Source organism: Natator depressus, chromosome 3 (genome assembly GCF_965152275.1).
Source record: "Natator depressus isolate rNatDep1 chromosome 3, rNatDep2.hap1, whole genome shotgun sequence".
Classification (NCBI taxonomy): domain Eukaryota; kingdom Metazoa; phylum Chordata; order Testudines; family Cheloniidae; genus Natator; species Natator depressus.
Genome location: NC_134236.1, coordinates 109,872,176 through 109,887,337, shown reverse-complemented (window position 1 = coordinate 109,887,337; position 15,162 = coordinate 109,872,176). Strand labels below are relative to the sequence as shown.

At 41.3% G+C, this 15,162-nt stretch overlaps 1 protein-coding gene across 1 annotated transcript in view; it reads right to left on the bottom strand.

The window, feature by feature from the left end:
* Positions 1-15,162, bottom strand: part of UTRN (utrophin) — a 594,030-nt gene that overhangs the window by 451,053 nt on the left and 127,815 nt on the right. Inside the window, exons 6-13 of the mRNA XM_074948548.1 lie at positions 11,655-11,747; positions 10,570-10,742; positions 6,992-7,107; positions 5,549-5,712; positions 4,682-4,882; positions 3,475-3,656; positions 2,585-2,735; positions 611-730 (exon numbers count right to left, since the gene is read on the bottom strand). Of these exons, the coding sequence (XP_074804649.1) occupies positions 611-730; positions 2,585-2,735; positions 3,475-3,656; positions 4,682-4,882; positions 5,549-5,712; positions 6,992-7,107; positions 10,570-10,742; positions 11,655-11,747 (1,200 nt within the window). The remainder of the gene's footprint in view (positions 1-610; positions 731-2,584; positions 2,736-3,474; positions 3,657-4,681; positions 4,883-5,548; positions 5,713-6,991; positions 7,108-10,569; positions 10,743-11,654; positions 11,748-15,162) is intronic.

The following is a 15,162-nucleotide window of genomic DNA, read 5'->3' as shown; positions in this document are numbered from 1 at the left end:
CGAAATTGCATTAAGGGTAAAATTTTCAAAAGTGTCTAGTCTCTTAAGAGTACAAATCCACAAGACTATCAATTATCTTCTGTAAGCTGGATTTGTCCTCCAAAGTGACTTAGGCACTCTTAAAAACGGGTTTTGGACTTTTGAAAATTTTACCCTGAGCAATTTTATTAATTCTTTATGTTGTTATAAGAAACAAAGAGCAATCTCTCAGAGATAACAATGATTTAATAATTTGTTTACAGCACAAAAATGTGTCCAATTTTAAAATTCCACTAAAACTGATGTGTGGGGTATTATCTGTATTCAGGCAATGACAAATTAACTTCTTATTTTGGGGCCTGTAAGCCAGGTTTTCTGCAAACACCTTTCTATGCTTCAATTCTAATCTTTTATTTCAGAGGAATAAAGCATATGCTAACAAATCATAGGTGTCAAAATACACTAGTGATTGAAGTTGGAGAAAAATTATGAATTAAGCTAGTTTACAATTAAGAGGTACTATATTTACAGCAGCTTCACAATTAACTATCAGATAACAAATGTACGAAAACCAAGCCATCCTACATAGTTTATAAGTAATGTAGTACAACAAACAGTACAAAACATTTACCTGCAGTTGTTCTTCCAGTACAGCTGTGGCACTCTCACCACTGTTTTCATCAACAATCACCACCATGTGGGTCAATGAGTTTACCTTAACCTGCTCTATCTCAAGATCATTCTGCAGCCCCTGGAAGAACAAATCAATGGTTACAGGAACTAGATGGGGGTAAAGAGACACCTTTTTGGCCATAGCCATTAAAACTGTTGCTGTGGAAAAGTGCTAAAGACTCAACAATTAAGCAAATGCTTTATTAAGGAGAGCCATATCTATAATGTAACTAAGTACTAGAAAATGCAACTAGAAAGTGTAATGAAGCTAAAATACATTATTTCAGACGATGGAAGATACCAGGCAATAAGAAAAAGTTATATATTGAGTTTTTACCAGCCTTCTGTTTTCCTTTACAAAAAAAAGTTTTGTGCTCTCACAAATAAAAAGGGATGTCTGAAAATTCAAATGTTTGGCTCTCAACAGCAAATGACATTCTGAACCTCTAATGATGCATGTAAGAAAGCTAAGGGTTTCTATAAAATGTGTTCCTATACATAATAAAGTATCAGATTGCAAGTATAACAGCAGATTAAATTACTTACTATGCACACTTGTCTTAATAGGTTTCAATGGAACAATAATTACAACTAACTGTACAGCTTTGATGATATATATTGGACACTATGTTCAGAGACAATACTGACAAAAGACTACACAACAACTACAAAGAACATGTAGGAGAGGAGAGATACACCTGTTATTTAGCAATATAGAAGTGTAGTTATTGTAAATATCTAGGTATTACACAACAACATGTATCACCAGAGTACCTCTGCCCCAGAAATATAGTTTTACATTTTCTATAGCATCTTTTATCCCAAAGGGTCCTTGGTCCAGTAGATACAACACCGGAGTAGGATTTGGGAGACCTGGGTTCTATTCCCAGCTCAGCCAGTGGCCTGCTGGGTGACCTTGATCTAGTCACCCAATCTTCAAAATGAGGATAAAGTAAGTGAGGCACAGACAGATGATGATACTGACTTCTGCAAAGCACTCCGAGATCCACTAATGAAAAACACTATATAAGAACTATGCATTATTATTCAAAATCTATATCCTTCAAGCCACACTGAAATGTAGCCACTGCTCAAGATGGAGGAAGGAAACAAACACTGCACTCAACTCACAAAACTGTGAGGGGCGGGGAAATTTTTACCAATGCCTTTCAAGGGCAAAGCCTACTCTTGTGGCAGTTTTTATAGGCTCTCTAATGCCCTTTTCCCTTAAGATACGTACCTTACTGGGAACCGGGAAGAAGGTCAATAAGCTACGTCCACCTCAGAATGAATGTTCTTTTTAATGCTTACCATAGAATGCCGTAAGAGTGATGAGCACTCAAAAGCCCTCTCCCCTCTAAAAGCACCTGGGGCAGAAGGCAAGACTCTGCTCTAGAAACTTGGCTTAGAGCCATACCACTAGTGGAGTGCTGGGCAAATAAAAGAGCAATTTCTTCTTGGCTTAGTGGTTTGTTTGATGGTGGTGTTTTTTGGGGGGGTGAGGGGTGGGGTTATTTGTTTTGTAAGTGGCAAGAGGTACAGTGCACTTGAGCACACTCTGCTCTTCATTATGGATAAATTATTTGTTATTTTTCAGCCCCTCTCCTACACAGGCAACTTAATGAAGAATTTTTTTATGCAGCAAACAAGGCAAGATATGCAACTTCCACTAAAGGTGCTTTACTCAGTTAGTAAACAAAGTGCTTTCAAAACTGTCCAGTTCTCTTCCTTTCCATTACCATCCCCTTCCACATCAAAACTATCAAGCATGGGCCTCAGTGTACAACCAGATCTGAATCTTGCCTTAAAAAAAAGAGGACCGTGAAGTGGCTGCCACATTTGTGTTTCTCCATTGTAGCAGTCACTAAGTTTAGAGCTTCCGAGTATTTTTTCCTATATCATGTGTATTACAGAACAGGCAAAAGCCATTTACTTTATGTACTTCTATCTGTTTTTGAAGTGACTCTAAATCTTCAGCAAAGGCCTGAGATTCCATCTTTTGAATGCGCTCTTCTGTGACTGTCAGCCAGTCAGACAACTGCTGCAATTGCTTCTTCTGCAGTTCCATCAACACATCATGCAGGCTGCACATGGGAGAAAACAAAGGCAGAGTAATTCCAGAAAGGCTTTTGCAAGTAAAAAGCATAAGATCTAGGTATAAATAAGAGGAAAGCCACATAGCCATATCTAAGTCATTTATGTCTAAATAAAATTGTTCGGCATTTAATTCTTAACTCAAGAAAACATAGTTAAGCTTCTGTTTACTCCTCAAAAGTTAGTGAAATATGCCACCAGGGTACATAGAAATACGCTCAGAATTTTTAACAGCTTAATTGTTTCTTGCATCAGATGTTCATTCTTAACAACGACAATGTCAAGAGCAGCAATGAAATGCAGTTTCCCCCTTAATGACTGTAATAAAACGTAGCAGGAAAAAATCCTTCAGATAGTCCTTAGTATATAATAAATACCACCCTTTACAATGACTGAAGGCTTTTATTTGTTTGAGAACTTAAATTACTACAACAATTTTAAGACTATTTGCTACACGTAGAAGCAGTACACTGCATTTTCAGTCTGGCACCTTCTACATTATATACATATAAATATTTGCATTAAAGTAGCCAAGAACGCAGATTTTTTTCTCCTTCTTGCTTTGCTGAAGATGGGTTACTGAGCCACATACAGGATGGATTTAATGCTACAAAATGACAAGTCCATTCTGAAAAATCTGATATTAGGCCTCAAAAATCAGGCTAAATACACACGGACTTCCATTAACTAGTTTGCCAGCTATACAAGAAGTTTTAGGGCACAACTCACCGAGCTTGCCTGTCCATGCTGTCCACTCTTAGAGCTTCCCATCGAGAGTTTAGCAGTTTCATTTGTTCCTGGATCTCATTCTCCTCTTCCTCTGATAGATTGCCCTGTGCTATCAATTGGTTCCCAGCCTGCAGTACACTACCCACACTACTCTGGTGTGCAGTAAGCTCCATCATAAAAGCCTAGAAAAGGTACAACAAACGACATCATCTTAATTTGTGAGCTGCCATCAGGAGTTTATAACAGTCTTAGTAAACTGGTAATGTTCAAACCACAACGCTGCAGAATAAGCTGGCATCATCAAAAGCACAAGCACAGCAGACCTTAACCCACTGGTCTCTACATCAGAAAATTTCAAAAGAACTGCCAGTATTTGTTTCGGTAAAACAAAAGAGGTGGCAAAGGAATAAAAATAGATCTTTCCCAAGAGAAGAAGTTGCAGGTTAGGAGACAACCTTTAAAAATAAGTTCACTAACAAACATATTAATTGGAAACAATGAAAACCAAAAACAGAACGTACTGCAAAGAAAGCAGATACGTTTTCAACTATGGAAATAAGAGTTTTATTTATTTAACAACAAGTCCAAAAATGTGCATATGGGAGGGGGTCTTTTCTCTTCTCTATATATGGTCATACAGCTCCTACACATGGAGAAGGCAACTATTGTGAAGGTAGCTCTATTTTCTGATGAGATGTGATCATATATTTTATATTGACAGAAAGACAGACTAAAGTATCTAACAGAATTTTTCCATCTCTAGCACCTACAGCTTTTAGCAACATTATACTTACAACCAGAAACCTCACACTAATAAATCGGGAAACAGCAGGACCAGCTCCTCCACTGGTGTACATCAGCATAGCACCATTGGATCTGGCCCATAAATCATGACAAAGTCTATAATATTCCCTTCAAATAATGTAGAAGTTGAGGAACGAGGACAAATTGTGCACTAAAAGTAATATTCTAATAATCAATTATTTCTATTATTTAAAAAAACACAAAAAACCCAAAAGGTTAAAACTCAAAATCTAATGCGCAAAACAAAGCATGATGCAAATGACACAAGCCTTAAAATATCCTACAAATGTTCAGTATAAATTTAGCAAAAGCAACACAAATGAAACAGAAGGGTGTTTTTATAGTATCAAGAACTAACAATTTTAAGAACGGGCTGGAAAAAGACCTGCCAACACAAACTTACTTCATGGGTAGCAAACTGCTCCTTGACTTCTTCAACATCACCAGATATGTTATCCTGCTGATACGTATCTTCAGCTGAAAGCAACCATGTGAGGACCTCTTCCAGAGCTTCTTGGTAGCTGTCCAAGTCCATATCCACCTCAGTCACAGTGCTAGGGGTTTCTGCTCTAGAACCTTCATGCTCCTCTTCAGGTCTTGCACTCTACATAGCAAAGAGGAAAGTAACATTTCTTAGGAACGCAGAGATGTTGTTTCCATAATTGGCACAAAACACTGATTGTTTAAGATCCTTTGAGTACTTGAGTGATGTGACAATGTGTCTGTTATGCCAACTCTTAACATATTAAAATAGGATAGTTGGTTACTTTGTAGACTAGAGGGGCCAACTGTCAGATCTGATTATTTTCCTTTTTTTCTCCAAGGGGAATACAGAATCTAGAGGTCATCACTAACAAATAAAATCATCCTCATTAGTGTCTATTAACTTAAGTCAGCAGGTGACACTGAAGTAGAGCGGAGGAGTACCAAAGAAAAATAAAAACTCTCCCCACACAAATTCAATTCAGGATCAGGAGACATCCTGTCCAGCACACCAAGATGAATGACAGCGATGGGCAGAAGCAGGAAGCTTAAAGCATCAAACTTTCCAGGACAAGTAGACAATTGTCGGTGTAGGAAAAGGGAGCGGGAGGAGAAGGAAAGGCAATGCTAGAGTGCAGATGAGAGAGAGAACCAGGAGGAGGATTGTCAGGGTGCGATTTTAGTATCCTCCAATGAATTTTGCAGGGGTCAGGAGGGCTACCAGTATACTTGAACAGGTGAAAATTATAGCTAAGAACCTTCCAGACCTGGATGGACAGAAACATACTTGCTGTATATTAAATGCTCCTCCTTCACATTCCTTTTTGTATCTCCTTGGAAGAGTCTCCACCTCGCGGATGTCTTCCATGGTGACTTGCTGAGGAAGGACCTCAAACAAAGAGGTCAAATACATGATGATAGATTTTTTGTCAGGAAGCTGTACAGCAACATCTACACAGGAAATTTTAAAAAAATGAAGTGAGACTGCTTTTCTAGAAAATCTCCTAGATAGCTATGGTGTGGTCTGTATACCAGAAAGTGTCAGGGTCTAAAAGTTTTATGCCAAAAGGTCAGGCCTTCCTTCCCCAATGCATCTGGAATGGTTAACAGATCAGAGCAGCACCAGCAATGGAAAATGCAAGTAAATAAATAAATAAATAAATAAATAAATAATAGTGGAACAATCCCCTTTACTTCTTGGAATGCTAGAATATTTTTGGTAAGAGGTTGCAGAGATTCTGCCCCAACTTTTAACTTCATGTTTTAAAGCTGATCCCCAACTTTTCAGAGCAAAGAGGCTCCTGAAATCAAGGATTTTAGTTTGGAAAGTCTGGGAAACTCAATGCTTACAAAAGCTGAGCAGAGAACAAAATGGAAAGTCCACATTCTGTCAGTCCCTACATAGTATAGGCAGTGCAGCAGAAGCTACCAAATCCTATAAACATACCAGTTTCCTCAGAGCTGCAACAAAACCATAAGTACAGCCCCGTCCCATCCCAATGGAGAGTCAGGCCCCATTATCCTCACTTGGGAGGATACACTGGGTGATGGGCTTAAAGAGCTCTCTCTAGACTGAATCTTATCTCTATACCTGTACCTCTAGGACTGATCACCTAATGCTGTAGAGGCTATCTGCTAATCTATTATGCAGGATATATCTTTGGGATGCCCAGAGTCCACTCAGAGGGGTGGGGCTTCAGCAGAAGTCATAGAAGCTTGGTAGCAAGTGCTCCCACAGGTGAAGCACTTAAAGCAGTTAATAAGTGGCTACTGCTGTTCAGTGGGCATAGAAAGCAAAGTGGGTTTGTGTATGAGAAGAGCTACCCAGTATATAGTATTTAATGTTTTACATGAGCCTGAAAAATGCAGTTATTTATAGTTTTAACTCCTACACGTTTTGACATGTACAATTATAATCAACTCATACTTCATTTAAAAAAAAATGAAACAGATTGCGAACCAGTTTTTGCTTCTTTCTCTTCCTTAACCAAGGATCATCATTTGTTGCATCAGTGAAGACAGATGTCACTGTTACACACACACACACACACACACACCCACCAATCCTTAGTAACTGGATCGCTCTTCAAAGACCATGGCTGAAGACAACAATAAGTTACAACTGTAAAACAACTTGACACTGTATTTACATTAAAAGTAAATGGAAGTAAATTTTGAACACTTATCTCAAAAATGATTTTCTAATCAAGAGCAAGCAAACACATTTTACCTTCAGGATCTAACAATTTTTCTATTCCCAGGTGGTTTTTGGCTACAGTGAAAGCATGTTCTAGTCTCTCAGTTGGGGTCAACTTAGTAACTTGATCCCAACTGAAGAGCTCAGGTCTGAAAGAATAAGGAAAACAAAATCAACCGGGGGGAGAGGCGTGGGGAGGAACACCTCACACACATCAGATAGTGTTACAATGCAATTACAGATTTTAAAAAGTGTAACTGAGACCCCGAGCAGAAAACTCTAGTATGTGCACACTAATACCAACAAAATTCTGAACATATTTGAATCACTAACTTTATATCTATATGACTGTAGTTATATTCTCATCCCATGCCACATAATACACTCTACAACTGCTATTTTTGTAACAACATTTGAAGAGATAGAGTCAATTTTAAAAATGTACAAATCTATTATTAAAATATTTATTTTTCAGCATTACTGCGGAGTATTTACTTTTTGCATTGCACTCAGTTTGGACAATGTAGAAAAAAAGTCAGTTTCCCTTTTCTTTCGAGTCATTTTGCTTCCAAGTCCAGAGCACCATGATTAGCATGGCATTGCAGCGTTTAAACTGCAAACATCACAGGGACATAAATAATCATTTTCCATTTTTTTTTAAAATACAGACATCGTGAATAATTGCCATTTTAAAACTTGGTGGGGGAGGGATGGGGTGGGTGCTTAAATGCAACTGAAATGAATACAGAGCTGAGGACAGAGGCGGATTTACAGTAAAACACAGGGTGCCCTGGCACGGCACCCCCCAGTGACGGGGCCCCAGGGCCAGGCAGCTGCGGAGGCAGAAGCCTGGTCCTGCCGGCTCCTGCACCGACCAGCAGCCAAGCTCCCCCCTCCCCTGTCTCCTCCCCTGAGCGTGCCGCGTTCCAGCCCCTCCCTGTCCCTCCCAGAGCTTCTCGGGGGAGGAGGTGGAGAAGAAGCAGGGCCTTGGGGAAGCAGGTGGAATCGGGACAGGGAGGAGCAAAGGCGGGGCTGCTGCACTCCCCCTACACATACACCCTCCACCCCCCTGCCATGAGCCAGTCAGGGCCGGGGGCTGTGGTCTCAAGTTATGGGGGCGCCCCCAGCCTTGACTCCTGCATCCCCTCACGCACCCCCAGCCTCCTGCCCTCTCTGACTCCTATACCCCCCCATTCCCCCACACCTTGAGCACCAAAGGGGAGCTCCTGCACGCATACCCCACATTCCCATCTGCACCCCTTGCACCAAATGGGAGCTGCCCCAGGTAAGCGCTCCACACCCCAACCTCCTGCCCCAACCCTGAGCCCCCTCCTGTATCCTAACTCCTGGACAGACCCTGCACCCCAATCCCCAGCCCGATCCTGCACCCTAACTCCCTCCCAGATTCTGCACCCCCAGTCCAGTCAACTCCTGCACCCCCTCACACACACCCAGCCCTGACTCCTGCCCCCCCACCCCATCCCCCTGCCCTCCCTGATTCCTGCACACACCCAGTCCCCTGCCCTCCCTGACTCCTGCACACACATCCCCAAATCCCCACCTGCACCCCTCGCACCAAACAGGAGCTGCCCCAGGTAAGCACGCCACACCCCAACCCCCTGTCCCAGCCCTGGGCCCCCTCCCACACCCCAACCCCCAGCCTGCTCCTGCACCCTAACTTCCTCCCAGACCCTGCACCCCAGCCCTGAGCCCCCTCCTGTACCGTAAGTCCTAGCCAGACCCCACATCCCAACTTTTTTTTTTTTTAAAACACATTTTTTTAATAAACCGCTCTTATCCAAAGCGCTTTACAAGAGTTAGCTAACAGTACAAACAATATTTGGAAAGATAATTAAGTGGTCCGCCGAGACACTCAGAGATTTTCAAGTGGTCTGTGGAAAAATAAGTTAGACTACAAAAACAATCAAGGTACCTCACTTTATTTTCATTTACTTCCTATTACCTATAGGAGGAGGAGGAGGACGAAAAAAAGAATGAAAAAGGGGGGTGGAAGGGGAGATGAGAGAATGTTCTTTTTCTTGGCTGGGTCCAAAGGAAGGGTCCCAAAAATGAAGCTGAGCACAGGGCCCCACTAACTCTAAATCTGCCACTAGCTGGGGAACAAGACTGAATAGGGCGTTAAAGGTTCTGACATGTAGGAAAAGGTTATAAAGCTCTAACATCTAACATAAATAGGATAAATTGCAACTAATAGGATTTTAATAATTGACTACAAACACTAGAAGGAGGGTTAGAAAAGGATTTACAAAATGATACCCCTATGTGTAAAGGAATAAAGTAAAGAGAAGGAATATTTAGGTGACATTAAAAAAAAATCCATTTGGCAGCTAGAAAGTTGCAATTTTTGCTGATAAGAATTTCACACCTCCTATTATTTTTGCTGCCCTGTCTCCCCTGAACCCCATCCCAAACTGTTTGTTCATCACATCACATTCCATCCAAATGTTATGCCTTGCGTTTTGGATTAGAAGATCACCGAGGCAGGGACTGTCATTGTCTAAATGTCTGTACAGCACCTGGCACAGTGGAGCTGTGATCTGGTTGGCCCCTAGGGGCTATAACTGTACATTTTAAATGAATAATTATAAAATTATACTGTGGAATAGCCCATTCTGGGAAATGATGGATCCTGAAACATTTGTGAAATTTAAAATTACACTGGACTGACCAAAAGCAGAAATATCTGATGAAAGTCATACTTTTTTAAAAAATTAGGAATGATTATTTCTACAGACTACCTAACACACCTCCCAAGACAAAGAATACATGATCTTTGCCCAGAGCAGCTTAAACAATACCTCTTAGAAGAAGGGCCAAGGGAGAGTAAAACACCACAGGATAGAAACAAAGAATTGTATTATCCTTTGATTCTTCTGTTAAGTAATGTATGCCAACTGTGTGAGAATAATTACTTTGTCTCTCAAATCACACTTACTCAAAACTAAGAGGGAGCCATGGTGCCTGTATTACTTGTTGATTTGTTTCAAAGTGTTCCTTTATCTACTCACTAGAGATGCTACAAAAAACAAGCTGGACTGGAGCCTTTTTTCCAAGTGTTTTCAGTTTTGGGGAAAGGAGTAAGATGGTCTAACAGCCAAGATATCCTCTCTGTAAAGATGTATTCAGCTTGCTTTCTAGTTAAATGTATGTAATTTGCGATTTAAAACACTCAAGTACTTTTATTTTTTGGTAATTGAAAAGTGAGCAAAGGAACAGCGGGAGTTACAGTGTAGCCCTGGCTTTGCCCTCTGCAAGTAAGTAAGTGCTGGATTGGCAAATTTCCCTCCATTGTTAACAACCACACCCCAAAAAAAAAAAATCCCCAAAACTAAAAAACCCATCACCGGTGAATCATTTAAACAGTCTAAAAGCTGTTGTCAAGTATCAGGGGGTAGCCGTGTTAGTCTGTATCCCCAAAAACAACAAGGAGTCTGGCGGCGCCTTAAAGACTAACGGCACAGTCTCTAAAGACCTTCAGTCTTTAAGATGCCACAGGATTCCTTGTTGTTAAAAGCTGTTGAACACTCCAAGATGAAGAAGCAAAAGCTGCTTATTGGTGTAGCTGTCTAATCATCTAATATGTCACTTACTTGTGTCTGTGGATCACAGCATTAAAGGCAAGTCCATCAGTCCAGCTTGTGGTAAAGTTCAGAACATTGACCTGACTGTAAGGCCTTGTGGATTGCCGAACCCAGCTCAGCAGGATTTTCTCACTGTTTGTCTGCTGCAAGTTTGACATGATGTCCTTCATGACATCTTTCACCTGCAGAAAGCAAATAATCAGTCACAACTACAATTTTACACAAGTTAACTGTTGATCTGCCAAACCAGCATTTAAGCTGAGTTGTTGCACCAACTGGTATTGGAGTTCAAGACACTGTTTTCACTAAACACAATAAGTTAGCTGCAAACAGTGCAGCTGAGGAAGGGAGCCTTTAAGACACTTTGCACCCTCCTGATCAAGGGCTCCTGTGTGTGCAGAATGGGACCCTAGGGTAACAGTCTACGACTGCTCTATGTTACAACAGCATCCCCAGTGCTGCCCAGGCTTGCATGGCATACACTATGGCTCTGTCTCCTCCTGTCCTTGGTTCTACCCCTAGCATGTTCCCCTATACTGGGCCTTGTAGGGGGACGATTCCACATTCCAGGGGAATTTTCCTGAGCCTCTTACACGCCATTTGCTGCTTTTATATGATGCCTAAGCAGAGACCAAAGTCCCTCCCAAAGCATCCAATTCTCCTCTCACTCATGCTGGTGTAAATCATGAGTAACTGCATTAAAGTCGGGGAGGTACTTTGGTGAGACACTAAAACCAGGCCACAATTACAGTATCCAGGCCATTCTGCTACAACACTTTAAAAATGCCTTGCAAGTAGATGTGTACAGAAAGCTTGAATAAAAATGTAATGTTATTGTCTTCATTTAAAATGTTTCTGTGTGGTAACAACATTAAGAACAGAACCAATTGACTGAGTACAACTGGACACGCAATTAGAAAGTGCGTTGTGGGATTCAGAAGAGGTCAGAAACTAAACTCTGATCTACACTAATTACAGACTCAAAAGAGACGTGATATTTTCCACGCTAGAGGACAAAGAAAGGTTTGTAAGAATTTAAAAAGATCAACGTGGAAATTCCTGGAAAGAGACCCACCTTCCCAAAGCTTCCTCACCTGCCAGTGCAAGATGATGCTCCACAGTAATCCCAGCGTCAGTTTGGGATTTCCATCAACAATGTCAGTTCCTCCTATATTCACCAATTCCACCTGGAGGAGACATTAAATTAACATTTCTCACCAAGGATTTGAGTGTCCTCCCATTTTCTTATCTACCAACCAGCCATTAGCAAATGAACAGATACATTTAATTTTGTGGAAATTGCCAAGCAGAGCTGCTCTCTTCAGAAATCTTATCTGAATTTGTCATGAAGGCAATCAGAAGCAAAATACATAGGCAACAGAGTAAGTGTTCAATCCCGACCAGCAATATAGGGGGGTACCAAATCAACCAATACACAGGCAAAATGCAGTAATTCGTCTGTTTTGCAAGGTAAGAGGTAATCCTTAATACTATAGGGCATTATAGAGCCATGAAAGTGTCATAATTACAAACAACTTTAGTTTTCAGATTGACACAGGAGCCACACATGACAAACACAGTGTCCAGGGGAAAATCAGTTTGCATTCGTTTTAACTGAAGAAGTTTAATTAGGGCTCAAAAATTCAACAAAAATTATATTTAATTTTTCAGGAGGGGCTGCAAGGGGCAAGATGACATTGGTTTTATCTTCCTTTTTAAATTTCCTTAATCACTAATGATCTCTGCTTTTTTCTTGACACTTCCCCTCTTGTTTTAACTTGACCTCATCACTTATGGAAGCTTTTGAACTCTTCTTCATTTCTGTTTTACACTGTGAAATGTAAAGTTTTAGAAACAAACTCAGCTCTTACTCCTTTTTTCACAAGAGAGAGTACAAACGAGAGTCAGATTCCATAGTTTTTCCTCAGAGAATTGAATAAAAGGGGCGGACCAATGAAAAGAGCAAACTGCCTAGAAAGCTGTGTGTAATGCCAAGGTAGCGTTATCTTTTAAAGTTAAGCAGTCCATAAACGATGTCCATAAGATGTCTCAATGGGAAGAAATCTGAACTGAAATTTAATGTAGGGAAGCCAGAACTAGAGACTGGAAATTCTCTTTTTGGGTTACGAGCTCTCCAAATCCAAAATGGACAATGGGATAGCATACCTTACAGCAGCAAATCTAGAGGCTATAGAAGAAAGGCAATTAAGGTGACCATGGTGCTATTCCCAAAGGCAATACCACCTCCACTGCAGTATCAAGCACTCAGTGGAAGAACTTAGATTACGCCTGGGTTGAGGCACTTCATAAAGCACATATACATGTGTGCCAGGTGCAGCAGCAATTTCTTCCTCTACGCAGAATGGGGGTCATTAAGCTGGCAGAATGAATGTGAACAGAGAAGGAAAGCAAATTCCACTCTGCCTTACACAGTTACTCTGATACAACAGTGAATCTCTTTCCTGCTATCTCATCTGATAAAGCATGTTTTGTTCAACATCTTTATTAATGATCTGGATGATGGGATGCATTGCACCTCCAGCAAGTTCACAGATGACACTAAGCTGGGGGGGTGGGAGGGGGAGAGAAGAGGGAGATACGCTGGAGGGTAGGGATAGGGTCCAGAGTGACCTAGATAAATTGGAGGATTGGGCCAAAAGAAATCTGATGAGGTTCAACGAGGACAAGTGCAGAGTCCTGCACTTAGGATGGAAGAATCCCAGGCACTGCTACAGGCTGGGGACCGACTGGCTAAGTGGCAGTTCTGCAGAAAAGGACCTGGGGATTACAGTGGATAAGAAGCTGGATATGAGTCGGCAGTGTGCCCTCATTGCCAAGAAGGCCAACGGCATACTGGGCTGTATTAGTAGGAGCATTGCCAGCAGATCAAGGGAAGGGATTATTCCCCTCTATTCGGCACTGGTGAGGCCACATGCGGAGTACGGTGTCCAGTTTTGGGCCCCACCCCACTACAGAAAGGATGTAGACAAATTGGAGAGAGTCCAGCGGAGAGCAACGAAAATGATCAGGGGGCTGGGGCACATAACTTACGAGGTGAGGCTGAGGGAACTGAGCTTGTTTAGTCTGCAGAAGAGAAGAGTGGTGAGGGATTCGATAGCAGCCTGCAACTACCTGAAGGGGGGTTCCAAAGAGGATGGAGCTCGGCTGTTCTCAGTGGTGGCAGATGACAGAACAAGGAGCAATGGTCTCGAGTTGCAGTGGGGGAGGTCTAGGTTGATACTAGGAAACACTATTTCACTAGGAGGGTGGTGAAGCACTGGAATGGGTTATCTGGAGAGGTGGTAGAATCTCCATCCTTAGAAGTTTTTAAGGCCTAGCTTGAAAAAGCCCTCGGTGAGATGATTTAGTTGGTGTTGGTCCTGCTTTGAGCAGGGGGTTGTTCTAGATGACCTCCTGAGGTCTCTTCCAACCCTAATCTTCTATTACTAGTTGGTGTCTGCTATAAATCACACAAGGGAACATGACGACGAGCTCCTTATGCTCCTATCTATAATGTGTAGGGAAGAAAACGCTGTGTGAACATGTGGGACAGGACTTCAAGTTAAGTGACATGTGCTGGAGGGTAATATAATTTATGCCAATGATTAAAGGATTAGAAAACATGATTTACAGTGACAGACTCAAGGAGCTCAATCTATTTATCTTAATAAAGAGAAGGTTAAAGGGGTGATTTGATTACAGTGTATAACTACCTATTTGGGAAACAAATTTGATAATGGACTCTTCAATCTACCAGATAAAGGTATAACCCAATCCAATGGCTGGAAACTGAAGCTAGACAGGATGGAAATAAGGTGTACATTTTTAAAGGTGGGGGTAATTAATCATTGGGACAATTTACTAAGGGCCATGACAGATTCTCCATCTCTGGCAATTTTTAAATCAAGAATGGATGTTTTCCTAAAAGATATGTTCTGTGAATTATTTTGGAGATGCTCTATGGCCTATGTTACACAGGAGGTTAGACAAAATTATCAGAATAGTCCCTTCTGCCCTTGCAATCTCTGAATAATCACCAATAATACAGATTCTTCAGTCTGCCTGTGTAACTCCACTGAATTCAATTAGTGCCGAGTGTCACCTTTTCAACCGATCTTTCTGTTTGTTAGGAGAATGAAACTGACATGGAATCACTGGGACAGACATGGAACCCCAGAGTCACTTTTCAGGAAGACACACATTTTAAAGCAGCAGAAACTTATGTTTTTGGAGAGACAGTGAGGAAGGCAATGGGATGGGAAGGGAGGGAGAGAGAAAATAGTCACCAATGCAGATAATTTAACCATAACACTGGAAAGAAAACTAGAATGCAAAGAGGGGAACACATTACAATGGAAGGACTCCAAGTGCCGCCTGCTGAAAATTATTTTGCAAAAGGTGTGATTTAATCTGAGTGGAGAAGGAAAGGTTCTGAGAACACGTAACAGAAATGCTTATGGTTTTGGAACCTGTGTGATTATAGACAACTCTTTCAATATCCTCTCTGTATCTGTACTAAATCCTACATCCAACCCTGTAACTACACTTTATGAAAACCATTGCATGTTCTGATCTTCAAATAGCTTTTTGTATCATCATATT